General features: G+C 44.3%; 1 protein-coding gene across 1 annotated transcript in view; it reads right to left on the reverse strand.

Moving 5' to 3' along the window:
• The window catches only part of LOC139266844 (median body protein-like), a 69,108-nt gene that overhangs the window by 25,934 nt on the left and 17,770 nt on the right, over positions 1-25,404 (reverse strand). The window contains exons 3-4 of the mRNA XM_070884452.1: positions 15,926-16,110; positions 15,034-15,188 (exon numbers count right to left, since the gene is read on the reverse strand). Coding sequence (XP_070740553.1) covers positions 15,034-15,188; positions 15,926-16,110 — 340 coding nt within the window. The remainder of the gene's footprint in view (positions 1-15,033; positions 15,189-15,925; positions 16,111-25,404) is intronic.

Genomic DNA, 25,404 nt, shown 5'->3' on the forward strand with positions numbered 1-25,404 from the left:
CTGTAACATGGTGACCAGAACTACATGCAGTACTCTAGCCATGGCCAAACTAGTGTTTTATATAGTTCAAGCATAACCTCCCTGCTCTTATATTCTATGCCTTGGCTAATAAAGGCAAGTATTCCGTATGCCTTCTTAACCACCTTTACTACGTGGCCTGCTACCTTCAGGGATTTGTGGACATGCACTCCAAGGTCCCTTTGTTTCTCTACACTTCTGTGTCCTACCATTTAATGTGTATTCCCCTTGCCTTGTTAATCCTCCCCAAATGCATTACCTCACACTTCTCAGGATTGAATTCCATTTGCCCACCTGACCAGTTCATTGATATCCCTGCAGTCTACAGCCGTCTTCTTCATTATCAAGCACACAGCCAATTTTTTTATCATCAAACTTCTCTATCATACCCCTACATTCAAATCTAAATCATTGAAATATACCACAAAAAGCAAGTGACCAATACTGAGCCCTGCGGAACCCCACTGGATACAACCTTCCAGGCACAACAACACGTATCAGCCATTACACTTTGCTTCCTGCCTCTGAGCCAATTTTGGATCCAACTTGCCACTTTGCTTTGGGTCCCATGGGCTTTTACTTTCCTGACCAGCCTTGCTAAAATCCATATACACTACATCATACGCATTGCCCTCATCGACCCTTCGTGTTACCTCCTCGAAAAATTCAATCAGGTTAGTCAGACAACCTTTAACAAATCCATGCTGAGTGTCTTTGATTAATCTGAGTCTTTCTAAATGAAGATTTATCCTGTCCCTCAAAGTTTTTTCCAATAATTATCCCACCGCCGAGTTTAGGCAGACTGGCCTGTAATTACTCAGTCTATCCATTTCTCCCTTTTTAAACAAAGATACCATGGTAGCAGTCCTCCAGTCCACCTGTAGGCAGAGAGGATTGGAAAATGATGGTCAGAGCCTCTGCTATTTCCTCTTTTGCTTCTATTAACAGCTTGGGATACATTTCATCCAGACCTGGGGAATTATCCACTTTCAAAGCTGCTAAACCCCTTAATACTTCCTCTCTCACTATGCTTATTTCATCTAATATTTCACACTCCTCCTCCCTGATTGCGCTGTCTGCATTGTCCCTCTCTTTTGTGAAATCAGATGCAAAGTATTCATTAAGAACCATACCCACATCTTCCACCTCAACACATAGATTACCTTTGTGGTTTCTAATAGGCCCTACTCTTTCTTTAGTTAGCCTCTTGCTCTTATTGGGCCCAAGTTTCCACATGATTTGCGCCTCATTTTTAGGAGCAACTGGTGGAGAACGGACTATCTTAGAAATCGCAATTCTCCACATTTTTTTTTTCTGCAGTTCTAGTGAGGTAGAACAGTTCTATTTTAGAACAGAATTTTTTCTTCAAAAGGGGGCGTGTCCGGCCACTGACGCCTGATTTGAAAGTTTCCACAGTGAAAACGTACTCCAAACTAAGTTAGAATGGAGCAAGTGAAGATTTTTGTAGAACTGAAAAAACCTGTTGTACACATTAAAAAATCAGGCGCAGGTTACAAATTAGGTGTCCAGAACGAGGTGGGGGGGAGGGGGGGGGGAAAGGGAAGTCATTAAATTCTATAATAAATCCTTATTTATACTTCTACAAATATTATACAAATAAATCCAACCTGAATAAACATTTATAAGCAAAGAAAAGATTAAATAAACCATCTTCCTACCTGTGTGAAAGTGCTTCAGCCATCGTTCGAAAGAAACCGCCATTTGTTGCCGCGCAGGGGAGGGAGGGGAAGGAGACAGCGGCTTGTTGCTGCGCAGAGGGAGGGGAGGGAGGGGAAGGAGACAGCGGCTTGTTGCCGTGGAGAGAGGGGAGGGAGGGGAAGGAGACAGCGGCTTGTTGCCATGGAGGGGAGGGAGGGGAAGGAGACAGCCATTTGTTGCCGCGGAGGGGAGGGAGGGGAAGGAGACAGTGAGAAGGGAAGCCTCGGTGCTGATGTGCTGATGGCAATGTGATTTTATAAAAAAATGCTCAAAAATTAAACAGCTACAAAGAACTACAAAAATGGCCGAGTGCCAATGTTTTTTTTCCACACTGAGCATGCGCGAACGCTCCAACGCGCACGCGCAGCGTTGCCGGCAGGAAAAAAACTAATTTAAATAGTACCCGCCCCCTCCCACTTACAAAATCGGCGCGAGTGTAGGCTCCGCCCCCCTGGGCGCCGCGCGAAACAGTTAAGGAGCTGCAAAGCGCTCGAGAATAGCGCGTTTTTTTTCTGGCGCCGTTTTAGGCGCGAAAAACGGGCGCCCAGCTCGGAAGGGTGCCCGTTTTTTATCCTGTGGAAACTTGGGCCCATTGTATTTAAAAAACATCTTTGGGTTTTCCTTGATTTTACATGCCAAAATGTTTTCATGCTTTCTCTTTGCTATCTTAATTTCCTTTTTAATTGCACCCCTGCACTTTCTATACTCCTCTAGGGTTTCTGCAGTATTGAGCCCTCAGTGTCTGTCATAAGCCTCCCTTTTTTTCTTTATCCTACCCTGTATGCCCCGTGACATCCAGGGGGCTCTAGATTCGTTGGTCCCACCCTTTCTCTTTAACGGGGACATACTTGCTCTGATCCCTCAGGATCGCCTCCTTGAATGCCTCCCACTGCTCTGACACTGATTTACCTTCCAACAGCTGTTTCCACATCTCAGTTTAGTAAAACTGGCTTTCCCCCAATTGAGCACTTTTATTCTTGGTCTATCTTTGTCCTTTTCCATAACTACCTTAAATCTAACTGAATTATGATCATTAGAATCAAAATAGGAGGGATGCCTTCGGGGGTCATGAAGATGGCACTCACAGCCACTGTCACCTCCTTCCACACAACATGGGTAGCTGAGGTTATTGCATTTCTACCACTTACCCCAGTATGCTATTCCTCCTTTGCCACATCTAAGTTAATACCTCCACATCATACTTTGAGAAAGTTACAGCCCTTCATTTGGTTTCTTTTGCAGGTACCATTGCTTCAGAATTGAAATGCAGTTCGCCCCTTTAAATCCTGTAACTGCTACACAACTCCACTGCTCAATGAGTTTTCCAGCCTCCCCGTAGCATAAATATCCAATTGTTGCCGGGACTCATCTCCATATGCCTCCCAGCAATATTCAAATCATCTGACCCTGGAACTTCTGATCCCAAATTATTTCAATGTGTTTATCAATTTGGCACTAGTTTGCTAATATGAAGATGATTTTACATACAGTGGTTGATAGTACTTTATACCTACGCTGAATTATGTAAAACACCTATTTCAAAATATTTTTGTCACATTTCAGAGTTGAAGTAAAAACTATGAATGACGTATCCATCTTTTAATCTATCTTTTTTTATAAATAGCTTAGCCTAAACATTACTAAGCCAAATTTTCACTTGTTCTATCAACTATGACTCTTCAAATTTAACAAATTTGGAGCCAGCCTCAGATTTAATGGGTGATTAACTTTAATCAAATCTAGCTATCTAATTGAGGCTAGTTATTTAACCTAATTTCAAACATTGAACTATTAACAAGAGGAGCTTCCACATACCCTGTCTATTTGCTTATTCAGCTCAAGAGTCTGTGAATGTAGCACAGCATTCTCCTTGGTCATAGCAGCACAGTCGTCTGCCATTTTGCTTCTGAGAAAGCGGTCCTGCTCTCTCATCACCTCTTTCTCACGGAGGTGTTGGTGAAGAAGACGGATCTCATCTCTGGTAGGGGAGAGATCATAATATGATCTTGATTTCTACCAGATCACAATTCTATATAAACATTAAACCATCTTCATATGGATTATTAAGTGAGGTAGCAACAGCACTCCTTTTGCATATATTTTGCACTGAATCCAACCAAACTCCTGTACCCATTGTTAGCTGATGAGATAGATGGCAAGACCAAACCAGCAATAATTTTAAGTAGCTTTGTGTTCTTGTATCTCTCCCCATAGTAACATTTTTATTTTATTTGTGTCAAACTTGACAAAACACTGTTGCATAACCAACACTCTTTTTAAAAAAAGACTAATTTTACAACATTGAAACAAAAACAATGGAATTTGCGATTGCAATGATGATGAAAGTGTCAGCGTTCGCCGTCAATACTCTGTAATACTGACAGAAACTTCTGATATCCGCACTTGCGCAGTTAAACACGGAAATCCAGAAGTTGCTGTAAGACTTTATCATTCGACAAAGTGCCACATAATAGGCTTGCCAGCAAAGTTGAAACCATGGAATAAAAGGGACAGTGGCAGCATGGATACAAAATGGGCTAAGTGACAGGAAACAGAGAGTAGCGGTGAACGGTTGTTTTTCGGACTGGAGGAAGGCATAGTGGTGTTCCCCAGGGGTCGATACTAGGGCCACTGCTTTTCTTGATATATATATTAATGACTTGGATGTGGGTGTACAGGGCACAATTTCAAAATTTGCTGATGACACAAAACTTGGAAGTATAGTGATAGACTTCAAGAGGACATAGGCAGACTGGTGGAATGGGCAGACACGTGGCAGATGAATTTAATGCAGAAAAGTGCAAAGTGATATATTATGGTGGGAAGAGCGAGTAGCGGCAATATAAGCTAAAGGGTACAATTCTAAATCGGGTGCATGAGCAGAGACACCTGGGGGTATATGTGCACAAATCATTGAAGGTGGCAGGGCAGGTTGAGAAAGTGGTTACAAAAGTATATGAGATGCTGGGCTTCATAAATAAGGCATAGAGTGCAAAAGTAAGTGTAATGTCTGTAAGCTTGCAATGTTTGTAGCTCCACACTCTGGATGTGGACGTATTGTGTACTGCAATTGCACAGTTAATAATCAAACAGAACCAGGCAGATTTCCGGAGGTTCCGAGAGAGCTGCCTGCCATGTAGGAAGCTGTGTGTGCTTGTGCTCTGTGAATATACCACATTTGGCGGCGAGATGGGATTTTTCGGATGGTTTAAAGCTTAAATTTTGTTGGTGAAGGATTCAGCCAGCCGACAGAGACTTTGGAAGTTTGTGTCTTTGGAAAAAGCTACAAAATCCAAGGTAAAATACAGCACACGGTGTGAACAGCTAGAGATTAAAATGGCAGGTGTAATCGGACATTTGGGGGAATATAGACACGACCGGGAACGTTTTAAAGCGTATGTGGATCGGTTAGAAATGTATTTCACTGCAAATAACATAATCGAAGTTCCAGACAATGCAGTCCAGAATTGGGCTGTGTTGGAACGTAAGAAAGCGATCTTCTTATCGGTGGCGGGTCTGGCATTATACGAAACCCTTGTAAATCTGCTTGTGCCTGACGAGCCAAAGGACATAACGCTTAGAGATTTTAACAAAGCTGGAGCAGCACTATAATCCCAAACCGTTAGAAATTGCTGAAAGCTATTGTTTCAGGATTCGGAATCAAAAGGCTGATGAATGTATCAGTGATTACATCGTAGCATTAAAAAAGCTATCGATGCACTGTAATTTTGAAAACTTTCAAAACCAAGCATTACAGGATCGTTTTGTTTGTGGGGTGAAAAATGATGTGATCAGAAGGAAGTTATTGATGACAGATGACTTGACTTTTGAGATTGCTTGTCAGACAGCGAGGTCAATGGGCATGGCCGAACAATATTCCTGAGAATTAAATAATAATTACGGTCATCAGTCAACCGAGGTAAATCATTTGCAGGTTCAAAGTAAAAGATGGTGGGGGCCCAAAGTCTCAGAAACTGGAAATTCTAACACAGCGTTGAAGTCGTGCTATAGGTGCCTTGGACAACACATTGCTCAAAGTTGTCCATACGTGAAGGCAGAGTGTTTCTTCTGCAGGAAGACTGGGCATCTTGTGAAGGCATGCCGACTGAAGGGTAAATCAGCGTTCAAAGCTATGAGTCCAGCGTTCAAAGCTATGAGTAGAAATCCCAAGAGACTACATAGCATGAAAGAAAAACAGGATGAGGAGATGTTAGAGTTACACGTCATCAGGAGCATGAGGTTAACGGACAGCGATTCGGAAAGCATTAAAATCCACATAGATGTGGTGGGATTCAAGATACCAATGGAAATTGACACGGATGCATCCGTGAGTGTAGTACCAGAGTCGCTGTACCTCGACAACTTGCGTGATTTCCAACTGGAGAAATCCAAGATAGAGCTGCGAGGCTACTCGGGAGAGAAAATTCCTCTGGTAGGTCGTATCACCGTACCGGTAAAATATAAAGATCAATTTTAGAACTTGCCTCTAATAGTAGTGAAAGGAGACAAGTCTGCCTTACTAGGAAGAAATTGGTTGAGCTCACTGAAGCTGGATTGGAGTAAGATTTTCTGTGTGGAAGCGAGATTTTCATCAACGGATGAGGTTATCAAGAAGTATCCGAAGGTATTCTGCGAAACGGGCAGTCCGATCCAAGGCTTCAAGGCGAGTGTCAGGGTACAGAAGGATGCTAGATCGGTTTACTACAAGCCACGTTCTGTACCATATGCACTCAAGGAGAAAGTTGAGCAAGAACTCAAATGACTAGAGACTGAGAACATTATTTGTAAGATAGATTGATATAATTGGGCTACACCCATTGTTGTTGTACCTAAGTCCGATGGTAAGGTAAGATTTTGTGGTGATTATAAAGTAACCGTAAACCAGGTTCTAGAGGGTAATGTCCCCAATACATTGCCGAATATAGAAGATTAGTTCACAACACTGACAGGTGGTCAAATCTTCTCAAAACTGGATCTTACGAATGCCTACTTACAGCTTGAACTAGATGAGGAGTCCAAGTCACGTTTGACTATAAATACTCACCTAGGCCTATATCAATTTAATAGGCTACCGTTTGAAGTGTCTTCAGCTCCTGCCATATTTCAAGGGGTAACGAACCAGATTTTGCAAGGTATTGAAGGGGTAGTATGTTATTTGGATTACATACTAATTTCAGCACCAAATAGGCAAATTCATAATAACATATTGAATGAAGTGCTCAAATGGCTAGAGAAGCACAGAGTACGAGTGTCTGCTCGTAAGTGTGAGTTATTTAAAAACTCAGTGGAGTACTTAGGGTACAGAAAAGACAAAGATGGTTTACATCCAACCATGGAAAAATTGGATGCAATTAGAAATGCATCCACTCCCAGAGTATGGCAAAGACTACATATTGATTTTGCTGAGTTAGAAGGACAACAATTGTTCATTGTGATTGATAGCCATTCGAAGTGGGTTGATGTGTTTCCAATGTGGAAAATAACAAGTAAAACATTGGACATTTTACGAAAATGATTTTCTTCATTTGGCCTCCCTGAAGAAATTGTTTCGGATAATGGATCACAATTTCGTTCAGAAGAATTTGCGCAATTCACGAGCAAAAATGGTGCGAAACATACCAAGGCTACACCATACTATCCTGCTTTGAATGGTGCAGCAGAGCGCACTGTACAAATTGTAAAACGTGCCCTCATAAAACAAATGTTAGATCCAAATCAAAGGAAACGACAGTTGTCATTGGATCACAAATTGGCTAATTTTTTGATTACATATCGAAATACTCCTCATACAACTACAGGTAGAACACCAGCAGAGTTGTTTCTCAAACAACAGCCATGAACCAGATTCTCGTTGTTAAAGCCAAATTTGGTACAGTCAGTAGAAGAGACACAATTAAGACAGAAAGAGAATCATGATAGAGGTAGAGTAAAAGAGAGAAGTGTGAAATTAAACCAGAAGGTGCGAGTGAAGAACCATCACCATAAATGGTTAAAGTGGTTACCAGGAAGAGTGGTGAAGATATGTGGTCTTCGCACATATTTGGTAAAGATGCTTGATAATGGACAGGTCAGGTTTGTTCATATTGATCATATTTTACCTACAGACATGGAAGGAGTTGAAGGTGGGAATGATTCAATTATTTCTGACTCATCAGATAGTTTTGATACACCAGTGGCAAATTCTAAATCCAATGTACTGGAAACAAATCCAGGAGAGAATCAGAATGAAAGTCTGAGTCAGGAAAACAAAGAGCCTGACGTTAGAGTGAGTTCAAATAAAAATCAAGGAAATTCTGTGGAGGAAAACATTCCTCAGGATGAGCCTCGAATGAGTTTAGATTCAACAGCATGTTTTGGAAGGCTCTGTTCGAGAGCGAAGGTATCCTCTTCGAAACAGAAAACAAATGGTAAAGTTAAATTTGTAAATATGGAAAAAAAATAAGTTTATATCCTGTGTTATGTATAAACATGAAAGTTATGTATGATGTTTGTTATAATAACTTCTTCATTAAGGAGGGAGAAGTGTAAAGTCTGTAAGCTTGCAATGTTTGTAGCTCCACACTGTGGATTTGGACGTATTGTGTACTGCAACTGCAGAGTTAATAATTAAACAGAACCAGGCCGATTTCCGGAGGCTTCCGAGAGAGCTGCCTGCCATGTAGGAAGCTGTGTGTGCTTGTGCTCTGTGAATATACCACAGCAAGGAAGTTATCATGAACCTTTACAATATACTGGTTCGGCCTCAACTGGAGTATTGTGTCCAATTCTGGGCAGCACACTTTAGGATGCAGAGAAGATTTACAGGAATGGTTCCAGGGTGAGGGACTTTAGATAGACTGAAGATGCTGGGGTTGTTCTCCTTAGAGCAGAGAAGGTTCAGAGGAGATTTGATGGAGTTGTTCAAAATCATGAGGGGTCTACAAAGTAGATAGAGAGAAAGGGGCTAAAATTGCCCTTCCCCCGAAACGGAGCTGCTCCCACCCCGTTTTGTGGGTTTTCACCACCACAGTGATTGAGATCACCTCTTGAGCGAAATTCCACTCTTTGTTTTTTTTTTAAAACTTTGATCCGGAAGTCGCTCTTAATGGGGGTGGTGAGTACACTAGAGGGGCAGATACACGGCAGTGGCAACACGTGAAGGGCGGAAGTTGGGGGCGGTGACGTCATCACAGCGCCGCATCACAATGGCTCTCTCCTTCACTTAAAGGGGAGAGCCTTCGCAATTTTAAAACTTCAGTCCACTGGGCCATCAGGGAGGGTTTCAGCCGGGCCTGTGGCCTGGCACCCAAAAGGGGGTGCCAGGCTGCCTGTTGGTGGCCCGGCCGATCCTGAGGCATAATTGTCGGGCCGAAATGGCAGTCGGCTGACAAGAAAAAATGGTGGCAGCGGCAGTAGGTCCTCCCCTTTAAGGGGAGCTGCATCACCGTTGCAGAAGGCCACAGCCTCACTGGACCACCGGGGAAAAGCTGGCCGAAGATTTTCAGAGTGGAATTTTGCCGTCGGGGAGTGGGGTTGGGGTAGATCTGCGGTGCACATAGTGATGACGCACTTAACACAGATCGGCAGCAGTGGAGCGGTGGGGGGGGGGGGGGGGGGGAGGGAAATCGGGGCACCACCGGGAAATCTCAGAAGAGCAATTGGGCTAGCAGCGGCTATTCCACGAAAAGTTGGTGGTCACTCCACTCTGCAGCGTGGCTGCTGATTTGCAGTGGTACCAGGCCTTAAGGAAAGGGGCAATTTTGACCCCAAACTGTTCCCCTTGGTGGAAGGGTCGAGAAGCAGAGGACACAAATTTAAGGTGACTGGCAGAAGAACCAGAAGCGACATGAGGAAAAACCTTTTTACGCAACAAGTGGTTCTGATCTGAATGCACTGCCTGAAAGGGTGGTGGAGGCAGATTCAATCATGGCTTTCCAAAGGGAATTAGTTAAGTACCTGAAGGAAAATAATTTGCAGGGCTACGGGGAAAGGGCAGGGGAGTGGGACTAGCTGAAGTGCTCTTGCAGATAGCTGGCACAGATTCAATGGGCCGAATGGCCTCCTGCTGTGCTGTTATCATTCCAGGAATCTTTGATTCCTTGCTCCTCTATTGGGTGTGCTGTTGCAGTCCTCGCAGATGCAATCAACACAGAATCAATAAATTGACATGAACTTCCACATAACTGAAGTCCCTCACCCTTGGTATCATTCCAGTAAATCTCCTGTGGACCCTCTCCAAGGCATTGACATCCTTCCGAAAGTGTAGTGCTTAGAATTGAGCACAATACTCCAGCTGAGGCCTAACCAGTGATTTTTAAAGGTTTAGTATAATACATTATTTGACTAATACAACTTAACAGGCATGGTATTCAATGCATCTCACTAATGCTGGTAGGTTAAGCAGATCAAAGACATAACATCTGCTATACCTAACATGGCAGTGTTCTTTATAGACACCGAGAGTAACAAGGAAAATGTACTGTTCTACATAACTGTTATTCTTGTATCTTTGGTCACCTTACTTAAGGAAGGATATACTAGCTTTGGAGGGGGTACAGAGACGATTCACTAGGCTGATTCCAGAGATGAGGGGGTTACCTTATGATGATAGATTGAGTAGACTGGGTCTTTACTCGTTGGGAGTTCAGAAGGATGAGGGGGGATCCTATAGAAACATTTAAAATAATGAAAGGGATAGACAAGATAGAGGCAGAGAGGTTGTTTCCACTGGTCGGGGAGACTAGAACTAGGGGGCACAGCCTCAAAATACGGGGGAGCCAATTTAAAACCGAGTTGAGAAGGAATTTCTTCTCCCAGAGGGTTGTGAATCTGTGGAATTCTCTGCCCAAGGAAGCAGTTGAGGCTAGCTTATTGAATGTATTCAAATCACAGATAGATAGATTTTTAACCAATAAGGGAATTAAGGGTTACGGGGAGCGGGCGGGTAAGTGGAGCTGAGTCCACGGCCAGATCAGCCATGATCTTGTTGAATGGCGGAGCAGGCTCGAGGGGCTAGATGGCCTACTCCTGTTCCTAATTCTTATGTTCTTATGTAAAACAAACATTCATCTCAAAGATATTAAAAAGTTAAACCATTATATGTTAGCTACATTTACTGTAAATAATTCGTTATTTTTTTCCCTGTGGAACGTTTGATTGAAAGATTGTGACATTCCAATTTGCATGCACCAAACAAGTAGATGTTCTGATGAAAGGTCATTGATCTGAAACGTTAATTCTATTTCTCTCCACAGATGCTGCCTGACCTGTTGAGAGTTTCCAGCATTTTTTGTTTTTATAAGTAGATGTCTCTATAAGGAATAATGCATCATTTAATCCAGAGCCACTGTAAACACAAACAAAACCTTTGGTAATAATAAATTAAAATTTTATCACAGTAATATTTTTCATCTGAATAGAATTTAATTACCAACAGGAAAATGTTACACATCAGTCTGTTGTAATTTATTAACTTCCTGGTAAGAAGGTTAGTGCATTTGCCCATGTGTCTTTTTCTCATCATACAGCGGTTTGTATTTCCTACCTGGTTGATGACTTTAGTATTTGCTCCTTCAAATATTAAAGGCTGTAATTTAAAGGTGTTAAAATCTTATAAGTCTCAAAGACATCACAAATTTTAAAGTTGGCATGGCAAATTATGTCCTTCTGGGCAGGTGTGAATGAGCACCTTATATGCAGTGAATTTTAGATGGTATGTATCTTAACTGTACAAGCATGATTAATATAATTTCCTCTTTCCTACTTTCTTAGTTGATTTCAAACAGTTGTATTTTCTTTATGTTTACTTTAGCACACACGAATTTAACCATTCTGATTTAGGTACAGTGTCAGCTGTGGCTCAGTGGGTAGCACTCTCGCCTCTGAAACAGAAGGTTGTGGGTTCAAGTCAAATATCTAGGCTGACACTCCAATGCAGTGCTGAGGGAGCGCTGCACTGTCGGAGGTGCCGTCTTACGGATGAGACGTTAAATCGAGGCCCGGTCTGCTCTCCCAAGTGGACGTAAAAGATCCCATGGCACTATTTCGAAGAAGAGCAGGGGAGTTATCCCCGGTGTCCTAGCCAATATTTATCCCTTAATCAACATAATAAAAACAGATTATCTGGTCATTATCACACTGCTGTTTGTGGGAGCTTGCTGTGTGCAAATTGGCTGCCACATATCCTACATTACAACAGTGACTACACTCCAAAAATACCTCATTTGCTGTAAAGTGCTTTGAAACGTCCGGTGGTCATGACAGGCGCTATATAAATGTAAATCTTTCTTTCTTTATGTCCAGTTTCCATGTTACATTGCAGGACCTCCAGCACCTGCTTGAATCCGTCACACGTTTGCTTGGTTTTTTCCTCTTCAGCATTTTATGGCTCATCCTCCATCATCACCTTCAGTTGTTTAAAAAATGTCCACTGTAGTATAAAATTCAACTATCTAGATGTACCTGAGTATAATTTTATTCTTATTAGAGGAGATCCCCACTCCAGTGAAGGTCCCGGCCATTTCTTCACTTTTAAAGTTATTTTTCAGATTTTCCTCCTTTTCTCCCAAAGGGTTTGATTTGTGCTGGGCACATTTCCAGGCTGTTTTATCATATAGGACATCACAGCCAAACCCAATCCTGTTCTGACCCAATATACACACACGTACACTCTAGCATGGGTCCTAGTCTATTTACTTCTGAACAATTCTCCTATCCTGAAGGCAATGACTACTTACAGGAGTGTGCTGAATTGAATTGAACTGTAGCTTAGCTACTCACTGGGGAAAATCAGACATGAGGAGATTGGCTGGTAAGCAAGTGAACAAATTCATTTCCCAGTCCAGTTTTTCCTAATCAGATAAAAGGAACACAGAGTACTAATTCAATTTATATTACCCCATGCATGTGCTATGCACTTTCCAAACATTGCCTTTTAGAAATGCATTAAGAGCAAGTGGATAACGAGAAAGAGAGTGGGGCCTATTGGAGACCAAAAAGGTAATCTTTGTGTGGAGGTGGAAGATGTGGGTATGGTTCTGAATGAATACTTTGCGCCTGTTTTCACAGAAGAGAGGGGCGATGCAGACATTACAATCAAGGAGGAGGAATGTGAAATATTAGATGAAATAAACATAGTGAGAGAGAAAGTATTAAGGGGCTTAGCAGCTCTGAAAGTGGATAAATCCCCAGGCCCAGACAAAATGTATCCCAAGCTGTTAAGAGAAGCAACGGAGGAAATCCTCTCTGGCTACAGGTGTGGTGAGGGACAGGATAAACATTCGTTTAGAAAGACACGGATTAATCAAGGACAGCCAGCATGGATTTGTTAAGGGATGATCGTGTCTGACTAACTTGATTGAATTCTTTGAAGAGGTAACACGAAGGGTTGATGAGGGCAGTGCATTTGATGTGGTGTATATGGATTTTAGCAAGGCTTTTGATAAGGTCTCACATGGCAGACTGGTTACGAAAGTAAAAGCCCATGGGATCCAGGGCAAAGCGGCAAGTTGGATCAAAAAATTGGCTCAGAGGCAGGAAGCAAAGTGTAATGGTTGTTGGGTGTTTTTGTGACAAGAAGGATGTTTCCAGTGGGGTTCCACAGGGATCAGTACTAGGTCCCTTGCTTTTTGTGATTTAAAATAATTGGTAAGAGGTTTAGAGGAGATATGAGGGGAAATGTCTTCACCCAGACGGTGATGGGGAACTGGAACTCACTGCCTGAAAGGGTGGTAGATGCAGAAACCCTCACCACATTTAAGGGTTGATTGGATGTGCACTTGAAGTGCTTTCACCTGCAGGGCTGTGGACCAAGAGCTGGAACGTGGGATTCGGCTAGATAGCTGTTTGTCAGCCGGCACAGACATGATGGCCCGAAATGGTCTCCTTCCGTGCCATAAATTTGTATGATTCTATGAGGAAATTTAAAGAAATTTTCTTCTTGTATAAAGAGGAGACTTAGAAGTGACCAAATTGAAGTTTACAAGATTATAAAAGGAATTGATAAAACTGATCCAGCGAAATTGTTTACATGGCAAATGGTGCAAATACCAAGGGATGTTAGCTAAAATTTAGCAAGGATGGAATAAGAAGGAAAAACAGGCCAAACTTTTTCACCCAAAGGACAATCGAGCTATGGAATAAATGATCAAAGAAGACCATTGACAAGAACAGAATAATGGGATCAAGAGACAATTAGAGGTGATTTTCCATGGGGGCTATCCCAATTGTCCGTCTTTTTCCAGAGTTCCTGCAGATCTTTCCCAGAGTTACTGCTGACAATCAGGAGAACCCCGCAGAAACTTAACCCCTGTGAAAGCATGTGTTTTTTCTCCATTTAAAGAAGAAAGTTACTCATAGTCATACAGAGAGAAACACATTGGTGTATGATTTGCCATGTGGAAGGAGAATCATGTGAATGTAGGCCATCGAAGTTATGGGTCAGGGCAAGCTTGCAGGCTTCTTGCCAGTTCAATAAGATGTGTTATTTTAAATTCTTCTTCTTTGCTCCTCAAACTCACCCATTTAATTATTAACCTACAGGTACATCTACCGAGCAGCAGCAGCATGGGGGACACTCAATGTATTGCCCTTGATAAGTTGGTAGGTTTTCATCTTCACAATCTGGGTGGTAATCTGGTGGGGCAGATCACATACTCTTTATAGAACCTGCCTTATTTCATTCTAGATTACCAGGTTTCACCACCCAACTAGTGAAAATGAAAATCTACCCAGAACATAGGTTTACAGAAGATAGGTTCCCTTTCTCTTTCTGTAGGGAACTCCCAAGGTGTTGCACCTGCCACATGAGCACCTGTCAAGCTGCCGTGACCACACAGGCTCCAGCTCCGCTCCCTCAAGCGAATTAGAAAAACAAGGTCAGGAGGGAGCAGCTGGTGAAGCACACAGCACATGTGAGAGGAGCAAGTTTGGGCTGTTACTGGGCTTTTGTGTGATGACTTGCTTTATTTTTTACTTATGGTCTGACACCACCTGCACATTGATGGATGAAACCCTATATGGCATGGAGTTATTATGGGTCTTGATGGCTAATTGTCTGCCATAAATGAGGCCCTGCATACACTCCAAATGCAAGCTACTCTGTATGGATTGTAAATGTGGAAAATTACCCTGATTGTGCCAAATGGCCTTTTAAAAAAAAACATTCTAAGATGGCGGTGAAGTGTGGATTAGTGGTACAATGGTTTGTGGGCATCAATGGAAAACTGTAGGCAGCAATAAAATAAAACATTATTTTGAAATTCTTTATCTCTGATTGGCCAACTTGAAGTTTGATCACTTTATCCCCAAAGGTAGTACCTAAAATCACGTGTGATGTTATCCTGCATGGTGGCCGTGTTGGAATAGTACTTTTCCTCCATTTCATGGAAGGCTGACTGCGCTTTTAAAAGCTCCAGACGCTTTTCTCCAAGCTGTGTCTCAATCACCTTCTCCTGCTCTGACCTCTGTGCAATCTGGAAACAACAAATTTAAACAGCATGGTTTCAATTTCCAAACTAAATCATAAGGTTTTCAACATTTGTTTTTAGCAGCATTTTATTGAAATGTGGAATTTTTTGTTTTAGGTTATTAACTAATGTCCTGCTCGTCAGCTGCTTCCCATCATCTGTGGGCTGTCTGCCAGTTACTGCTTTTAAGATCCTGCCTTAAAGTATTCAATGCACTTTTACTGTTTCCTGACTTAGTGGGTGGGGGGGGGGCGGTGATTTTGGACTTCTGCCATGCTGCCCACCCATACCCAGTGCCAATGGTGTGAACCATTTAGCCTTACTTAAATGCGCACTGTGGGCACCAAATGGGCACCTGACTTGCTGGTTGTGGGAGGACGGGATGCTGGCTGATTCCTCAGCTGAACTAACTGGCAGGTCGGGCCTGGGTGGAAGGAGGGGGACTGATCCCGGGGGTGACCTCAAACGATCTAGCAGGGGGCCAGTTTTCTTGTGGGCTCTGGGCTCCACAAAATTAAAAGTAAAACATTTCCTGCCCCGTTTTTTGAGTGGCCTTAATGACCATGTGCACCTCAAAATTGCAAATGAGATCCTACATTCAAGATCCTAGAAGCCAGATTTGCATATTTAAGCAGTCCCTTACAGAAGATTTCAATTCCATTCAAATGCCTCACTAATAAATTTGAACTATCAGTGAATTAAATTTACTAAACACAGGCATCTGATCGACATGCTGAACCTACCTGTTCCTTTATAGTGATAGCTTTACGCTTATTGTTCTTCAGGTTAGTGAGCTGTCGTTCCAGTTCCTGTTTGCTCTGCAGTAACTCCAGTTCTTTGTGTGAGAGCTCCCTGTCCGTGAGCTCCTTCATCTTCTTCAGCTGCACGATCTCTTCCACAAGAGACTTCTTTTCCTTCAAATGAGAATCTGCAGTTTTTAAATAAATGATATTCTTAAATACTATGAAGGAAGCCGATTCATGCGAGAACTTTGCAAAATAAAATTAAAGCTATTTAGTGCATCTTTTGTCAATCATTTATGGCAGTAAAGGGCAGGCAGGTTTGTCATGTATCCCAATGTACTCGGTAACCTGCTGAAAATTATTTCCTACTTAACACAATAACAACTTGTATTTATATAACACCTTTAACATAGTAAAAACATCCCAAGGCGCCTCACCCAGCTCGATCTCACTACCACCTCTCTTGACCCTCCATTGAATTGGATGTTTCACACTGCTTGTCCGTCCAGTACTGGATGCGCAGGAATTCTTCCAACTCGATATTGGGAAGACCGAAGCCCTTGTTTTTGGTCCCCGCTACAAACTCCGTTCCCTGCTGTTGTGTCCTTGGATGCTCTAATAATGACTCCATGAGGCAATGTGTTGTACTTGAACTGTAGTGACCTTAGTCCTTTATTTGTTAATTCCAAGTTAGGATCACACCTGGTGGCCTGCCTTTTATACTAGGCCAGGCACACCTGTACAGGTAACCTACAAGTCTCCCACTGCTGTGCCCTGGGTCGCTGCTGCTCCCTGAGGAGCTGTCATCTAGCAGTGCACAGGGGACTACTGACTCGCTAGCCTGGGCGTTGTTTGGTTTGGGATCCTGGCTGGTCTCGGTTCCCTTTGGGGGGACTGTAATGGGTGACCCTTCATTTCCAGGTATGGCAATGGGGTCTGGGGGCTGTGCCTTAGCACAGTTTGCTCTTTCAGGCTTGTGGCGGTTGGTGCCATCGGGTGCCTGAGAGGTGGAGCCGATCAGGGGCAGGGTATAGATACCAGTGCCACTACCCTGATGAGATTGCTTGCTCTGCAGCTCGTATGTGTTGGCTGCTTGTGACCATACTTGTGCATAACTCTGGTCCCCGGGACGCAGGCTACAGCATTGGGTAGCTCACTGGACCTGTGTGCTCCCAATGGGTGTCTGCCTGCTGCATTGGCTGCGTGCAGTTGAAATCCTACATCACACAACTTTTCATTACTTATGGTGGATACTCTGTATCTCCGATCGCAATCGCGTGACTTTTCCCTCGCTGGTTGCATGTACACAATTCTGATCATCAATTACACATTTTACATGATCGCGTGACTTTTCCTTGCTTGTTGCATGTACAGAACTCTGATCGTCAGTTACACATTTTGTCTGTAACTTAACAGTTGCTATTACATTGCTTGAGTGTGTGGAACTGTCCCTTTAATTGTAGTGGGTTGCAGGCCTCTTTTAAGAGAGCCTTGCTTTCTTTACCCCAATCCTCTTCTCCGTTTGGTACCACGTGTTGCTCCATCAGCGCTGCACCTCGTTGTCTGGCCGCCGCCATCTTTTTCTTCAGCGCCTCACCTCGTGGTTTGGGCGCCATCTTTCCTCCATCTACGATGTCAACTGTGGTGATCCTCTTCTCCCCGGGTTCTGTCACCGAAGCTGGGAAGTTGCCTTTGGATCCAATTTTCTTCCTCTGGAGTCTTGCCACTGGAGCCTGGAAGGTGTGTTCGGGTCGTCTAAGCTGGATCATCTCCATGCAGTCGTGCTGAACAGTCTATGCCGCGGGTGCTGTGCTGGTCTGCTCTCTGGGACCGGGTCCACCCTCAAGTGAGGGCTTCCTTTGCCTCCGAACGCGGAGAACACCAATCGCTGGAGGGTTGAAGTGTTCCCACTTCCAATGGATCTTCTCCATCCATCTTCTGCCGAGCAGCGTTGGTCCATCACGTGCAACAATCCACAGAGGTAACTTGTGCAACGAGCCATCATGGAGTACCTTTACATTCGCACTACCAACGACTGGGATAAGTTCATCGGTGTAAGTGCGCAGCTTTGCCTGAACCGGGGCCAACTTGGGTCGTTCAGCTTGATTGTCCCATAGCCTCTCAAAGGCTTCTTGATTCATTACTGACTGGCTCGCCCCCGTGTCTACTTCCATGAAGACTGGAACGCCGTCTATCTCGACTTCCATCCTCAAGGGGAACACTCGGTGGTGCAGGTAATAATGCTATATACCTCATCGTGGGGCTGAACTGCCTCTCTTTTCATAATCCGTGCTGGATTCATGGCCATCTGCAGACTTCATCGACACAGCGAGTCATATTTCTCTTACACATTCGCTGGAGGTGGCCCTTTGTGCTGCAGTGCTTGCATACATAGTCCTTAAAGCGGCACTGGTGAGCCCTGTGATTCCCTCCACAACGCAAGCATGGAGCTACTCGATTAGCCCCCCTTGGCAGACTCTGAGTTAAGGAACACGGGGAGCCTGTTCTCTCTTCCCTGAGAGGGTTCGCGCTCTACAGTCCAGCATCTAAACAGCGCCACTCTGTGCAAAGTACTTGCCGGGTTTGAGTCCTGAGGGTGAATCATCTGCCGAGAGCCACAGGTCGAGGTCATGAATGCCTGGCTCACGGAGATGGCCTTCTGCAGTGCGACTGTGATATCCGACAGTAGCTTATGAAGAAGGCCCTCATGGCCGATTCCAATGACAAAATTGTCCCACAGCGCTTCGTTGAGGTGGTTGCTGAACTCGCACCGTGCCGCCAGCCTCCTGAGGTCTGCGGCGTATTTTGCGATTTCCTGGCCATGAGGCCGTCAGTGGGTGTAGAACCGGTGTCTGGCTGTGAGGATGCTCTCCTTGGGCTTGAGTTGCTCATGGATCAGGGTTACGAGCTCCTTGTACATCTTGGTCGTTGCCTTCGCTGGTGCCAGCAAGTCCCTGACGAGGCCATAGACGGTGGGCCCACAACTGGTTAGCAAGCTAGCTCTGCGCTTATCAGCCAGTGTGGCCGGGTCGTCTCCTGCCAGGTCGTTTGCTGTGAAGAAATGATCGAGCCTCTCCATAAAGGCATCCCAATCATCACCATCGGCGAATTGCTGCAATGTACCAAGGGTAGCCATTTTCGCATGAAAGTTCGTAATTTTGTCGCCAACTGTTGTGTCCTTGGATGCTCTAATAATGACTCCATGAGGCAATATGTTGTATTTGAATTGGAGTGACCGTAGTCCTTTATTTGCTAACTCCAGAGTGAGGCTCACACCTGGTGGCCTGCCTTTTATACAAGGCCAGGCACACCTGTACAGGTAACCTATAAGTCTCCCACTGCTGTGCCTCTGGTGACACACCTTGTGATAGTACCAACAGTAGCCATGTAGGATACATGACACCTGCGACCGACTCCACCCCTCTCCCTGGCCACTGTCTGAGGCTGAATCAGACCGTTCTTAGTGTCGCATTTCATCTCAAGATGAGCTTCTGATCACATATCTGTTTCACCACCAAGACTGCCTATCCACCTCCGTAACACCGTCCAACTTCGCCCTGCCTCAGCTCATCTGTTGCTGAAACCCTCATCTATGCATTCGTTATCTCTAGACTTGACTATTCCCATGCTCTCTTGGCCGGCTTCCCACCTTGCACCCTACAAAAATTTTGCTGCCCAAATCCTAACTCACACCAATTCCAGTTCCAACAATCTCTGTATCCTCCTCCAACCCTCCGAGATCTTTGTGCCCCTCCAATTCCGGCCTCTTGCACATTCCTGATTATACTTGCTGGCTAGGCGCTAAGCTCTGGAATTCCCTCCATACAACCTTTAAGACACTCCTTAAAACCTACCTCTCATCTGCCCTAATATCGCCTTATGTGCCTTGGTGTCATATTTTGTTTTATAACGTTCCAGTGAAGCGTCCTGGGACATTTTATTACATTAAAAGGTGCTATATAAGAAAGAAAGAAGAAAGATTTACATTTAGCGCCTTTCACAACCACCAGATGTCTCAAAGCGCTTTACAGCCAAGTAAGTACTTTTGAAGTATAGTCACTGTTGTAATGTAGGAAAGGCAGCAGCCAATTTGTGCACAGCAAGCACCCACAAACAGCAATGTGATAACAACCAGATAATCTGTTTTTTTTTGTTATGTTGATTGAAGGACAAATATTGGTCGGGACTCCAGGGATAACTCCCCTGCTCTTCTTTGAAATAGTGCCATGGGATCTTTTATGTCCACCTGAGAGAGCAGACGGGACCTTGGTTTAACATCTCACCTGAAAGAAGGCACCTCCGACAGTGCAGCACTCCCTCAGTTGTTGCTGTTATCAGACAAAAATTTGACACTGCTGTAAAGGCACCACAAAGGCATTGACGGTCTTCTGAACATCACAGTATAGGGACAGTGCAAATCTATCAACAGCAGTAAAAAGCAACACCTGCAGTTTCTAATTAAAACATAATTTGGGAGAAATTCGGAAGCACCCCGTTTGTGGCGTTAACTTTTAAAAGTTGAAAAAATTAGTGCCAGCTAAGGTTTTTTTTTTAAAAAGGGCTGAATTTTTGGCTTTGATGATTTTGGGGCAGTAATGGCGGCGGGTTTGTAAAGTTTGCGCCTGGGAACAGTTTGTGCCTCTGTCATCAAAATTGGGCAGCTGTGCCCTGAATCGGGCATTGTACACTTCTCTTTGGACGTTAGCATGGGAAAATCCTGAGCTAAAGAGCCGGCCCAGGAGCACTCAGAGAGCTGCCTGGGGAGAAAAAGAAAACCTGAAAGAAATCCCACAAAAACATTCCCAATACATAGCGCATACCACCACAACATAAATCGTAAAAAACATTAAAGGAAAAAACAATCATACTTACCTTAGGACGGCATTACGTACCTCTCTGCAGTCCGGATAGGTTGGATTGCCCGTTTTCCCAGGAACTCACTGCGGGGCGTATGAGTTGGGCGGGAGTCAAAAAGCGCAACAAGGGGCGATACACACCGGTGCAGCTCTTCCAGGTGGTGTTGCTCTGCTCTGCCGCAAAACCGGCCCCGAAAACCCCCGCGGGGCGCTGGAGGCTGACCACCCACCTGGAAGACCTCATCGCCACCATTGCCGCCGCTCCGGGGTGAAAAACAGAAAGCAAAAGACCGGAAAATCCGCCTTTAATTTTTTTCAAATTCGGTGTTTGTGCTCCAGGAAGAAACATAGAAACATAGAAAATAGGTGCAGGAGCAGGCCATTCAGCCCTTCTAGCCTGCACCGCCATTCAACGAGTTCATGGCTGAACATGAAACTTCAGTACCCACTTCCTGCTTTCACGCCATACCCCTTGATCCCCCGAGTAGTAAGGACTTCATCTAACTCCCTTTTGAATATATTTAGTGAATTGGCCTCAACTACTTCCCGTGGTAGAGAATTCCACAGGTTCACCACTCTCTGGGTGAAGAAGTTTCTCCTTATCTCGGTCCTAAATGGCTTACCCCTTATCCTTAGACTGTGACCCCTGGTTCTGGACTTCCCCAACATTGGGAACATTCTTACTGCATCCAAAATGTCCAAACCCGTCAGAATTTTAAACGTTTCTATGAGGTCCCCTCTCACTCTTCTGAACTCCAGTGAATACAAGCCCAGTTGATCCAGTCTTTCTTGATAGGTCAGTCCCACCATCCCGGGAATCAGTCTGGTGAATCTTCGCTGCACTCCCTCAACAGCAAGTATGTCCTTCCTCAAGTTAGGAGACCAAAACTGTACACAATACTCCAGGTGTGGCCTCACCAAGGCCCTGTACAACTGTAGCAACACCTCCCTGCCCCTGTACTCAAATCCCCTCGCTATGAAGGCCAACATGCCATTTGCTTTCTTAACCGCCTGCTGTACCTGCATGCCAACCTTCAATGACTGATGTACCATGACACCCAGGTCTCGTTGCACCTTCCCTTTTCCTAATCTGTCACCATTCAGATAATAGTCTGTCTCTCTGTTTTTACCACCAAAGTGGATAACCTCACATTTATCCACATTATACTTCATCTGCCACGCATTTGCCCACTCACCTAACCTATCCAAGTCACTCTGTAGCCTCATAGCCCCTAAATCAAGCGCTCCACTTCCTTCCTGGAGCGCAAGAAGCAGCAGGCAGGGCGTTAGGTGTGCAGTGCTGCCACTTTGGAAGGCTTCTTCTCTCCCTTAAAGGGAACGGCCATTGCTGCAGGCTCTGCAAAAGAACTCAGCTGCTCCCCGACAGCAGCCGCGATGCAGCCCGATCAGCCCGATGCACTGCAGTAGAGTGCCGGGCTGATCGGTCGTGGGGGGAGAAAGAGCGAAAAAAATTCCAAGAGAGCATTTGAGAATTTTATTTACTTACTGCAGCCACCTTGTCTTTAAGCACCCCCCTCAAAGCGCCCGGCCTCCCGATGAATGCCTCCTGCAGCTGCTATACTGCAGGGGGCGGAACCGAAGTTTGGGTCTGGGTCACTACCGGGGCAATACGCACGGCGATGACGTCATGATCTCCAGGTGAAGGAGATCAGACGCAATGTCATACGCCGCCACAAACCTCCCGCCGAATATCGCGGGAGTCGATCTTCCTCACCGTGCTCGGTCGGTAAGTGCTTAGCACCCTGTTATCGCCCCTAGAAGCAATAACGGGAGGGGCTAAGGAGACCAATTTCTCAGCCTTAAACTATACATAAATATTAAATAAAATAACATATCTGGGACTGAGTTCAAAGCTGAAATCCAACTGTGATGCTAGGATTATTTCCACTGGAGCAGAGAAAGCTAAAATGAGATTAAATAGAGGTTTTGTATAGAGTGAATAGAAAAAGACAATTCCCTCTGATTGGAGAGTCAGTGATAAGGAAAACTGCAATTTAAAATGATCACTAAGATGAGAAAGGTTAGGAAATATTTAATTTATGCAGCAGGTTGTTGGAGCATGAAATGCTTTGCCAGACATTATTGCACCTTTAAAGGAAAATTGGATAAATATTCAAAATAGCGGAAGATATAGGAGCAAAAAGCAATGGTTGACAATTCTGTGAAATGTTCTTAGTTTCTTTTAGAATTTGTTGTGTTCATCTCTGTGGAAGTGCTGATAGATTATGTATCAGTATTATAATTATTTAATGATTGCCTACAGCAGGCCTAACTTAAATGGAGCATAAAATGCTTTGCCACAGGATATAATTGAGCCAAAGATCACTGCATCTTTGAAGAGAATATTGGATACAAATTTGAAGATAGGGCTATAGGGAGAGAGCAGGATTCGTTTTGGATTGCTCTAGCAAAGAGCCAGCACAGAATAACTTGACTGAACTTTCAGAGGAGGTAACAAGGAAGGTTGATGAGAGTAGCGTGTTTGATGTATTCTACATGGATTTTAGAAAGGCTTTTGACAAGATCCCACATGGCAGACGGGTCAGAAAAGTAAAAGCCGTTGGAATCCAAGGGAAAGTGGCAAGTTGAATCCAAAATTGGCTCAGTGGCAGGAAGCAAAAGGTAATGGTGGAAAGGTGTTTTTGTGACTGGAAGGCTGTTTCCAGTGGGGTTCTGCAGGACTCAATACAAGGTTGCAAAGATTAGTGGTAGGCCAGAGGATTGGGAAATTTTTAGAAACCAGCAAAGGACAACTAAAGAAATAATAAAGAGGGAGAAGATAGATTATGAGAGTAAACTAGCAAGAAATATAAAATCAGATAGTAAGAGCTTCTACAGGTATATAAAAAGGAAGAAAGTAGCTAAAGTAAAATGTGGTCCCTTCGAGGATGAGACTGGGAAATTAATAATGGGAAACAGGGAAATGGCAGACTTTGAACAAATATTTTGCATCGGTCTTCACGGTAGAAGACACTAAAAGCATCCCAAAAATAACAGATAATCAAGCGGCAATAGGGAGAGAGGAACTTAAAATAATCACTGTCATGAGAGAAAAAGTATTAGGCAAACTAGTGGGACTAAAGTTGGACTCTTGGATGTGATGGCCTGCATCCCAGGGTCTTAAAATAAGTGTCTGTAGAGATAGTGGATGCATTGGTGGTAATCTACCAAAATTCTCTGGATTCTGCAGAGGTCGTAGCGGATTGGACAACTGCAAATGTAACGCCCCTAATTAAGAAAGGAGGGAAACAGAAAGCAGGAAACTTTCAACCAATTAGCTAACATCTGTCATTGGGAAAATGCGGGAGTCCATTATTTGGGAAGTAGTAGCAGGACATTTAGAAAATCATAATACAGTCAAGCAGAGTCAGCATGGTTTTATGAAAGAGAAATCATGTTTGAAAAATATGCTAGAGTTCTTTAAGGATGTAACGAGCAGAGTGGATAAGGGGAAACCAGTAGATGTAGTGTGGGGAGGCCTATAAAGGCCCAGCATTCGTCAAGGAGGCCAGCAGGGAACAGCGCATCAGAGAGGCAGTGTGGGGAACATATAAAGGCCCAGCATTCATCGAGGAGGCCAGCGCGGAACAGCATCGTCAGAGAGGCGGCATGGGGAAGCCTATAAAGGCCCAGCATTTGTCGAGGAGGCCAGTGGGGAACAGCGCGTCAGAGAGGCAGTGTGGGGAGGCCTATAAAGGCCCAGTGATTGTCGAGGAGGCTAGCGGGGAGCAGCTGCAGCAGGGTGAGAAGGCAAAAAAGTCGAAAGAAATCGAAAGGTGACATCACAGCCGGGGCGTAAGTGATTACTTACCAATCACCAACCAGTTTTTCTTTTTCTTTTCTTTATCAGTAAGTAACCTTTCAGCATTGTTGTTGCCAAATTAAGTTAATCTAAGGGTTAAGTCATGACAGGAGAGCTCGGACATGTGTTATGTTCCTTCTGTACTATGTGGGAAGTCAGGGATGCTTCCAGTGTCCCTGACGACCACATGTGCGGGAAGTGCATTCGCCTGCAGCACCTGACAGACCGTATTGCGGCACTGGAGCTGCGGGTGGATTTACTCTGGAGCATCCGCGATGCTGAGAATGGCGTGAATAGCACGTTTAGTGAGTTGGCCACACCGCAGGTAAAGGGTACACAGCCAGATAAGGACTAACAGGAAGAGCAGTGGAAGGAAGGTAGTGCAGGGGTCCCCTGCGATCATCCCCCTGCAAAACAGATATACCGCTTTGGGTACTGTTGAGGGGGATGACTCATCAGAGGAGAGCAGCAGCAGCCAAGTTTATGGCACCATGGGTGGCTCTGCTGCACAGGAGGGCAAGAAAAAGAGTGGGAGAGCTATAGTGATAGGGGATTCCATTGTAAGGGGAATAGATAGACGTTTCTGCTGCCGCAACCGAGACTCCAAGATGGTATATTGCCTCCCTGGTGCACGGGTCAAGGATGTCTCGGAGCGGGTGCAGGATATTTTGAAGAGGGAAGGTGAACAGCCAGTTGTCGTGGTGCATATATGTACCAACGATATAGGTAAAAAAACGGGATGAGGTCCTACAAGATGAATTTAGGGAGCTAGGAGCTAAATTAAAATGTAGGACCTCAAA

This window comes from Pristiophorus japonicus, chromosome 7, assembly GCF_044704955.1.
Source record: "Pristiophorus japonicus isolate sPriJap1 chromosome 7, sPriJap1.hap1, whole genome shotgun sequence".
Taxonomy (NCBI): Eukaryota; Metazoa; Chordata; class Chondrichthyes; family Pristiophoridae; genus Pristiophorus; species Pristiophorus japonicus.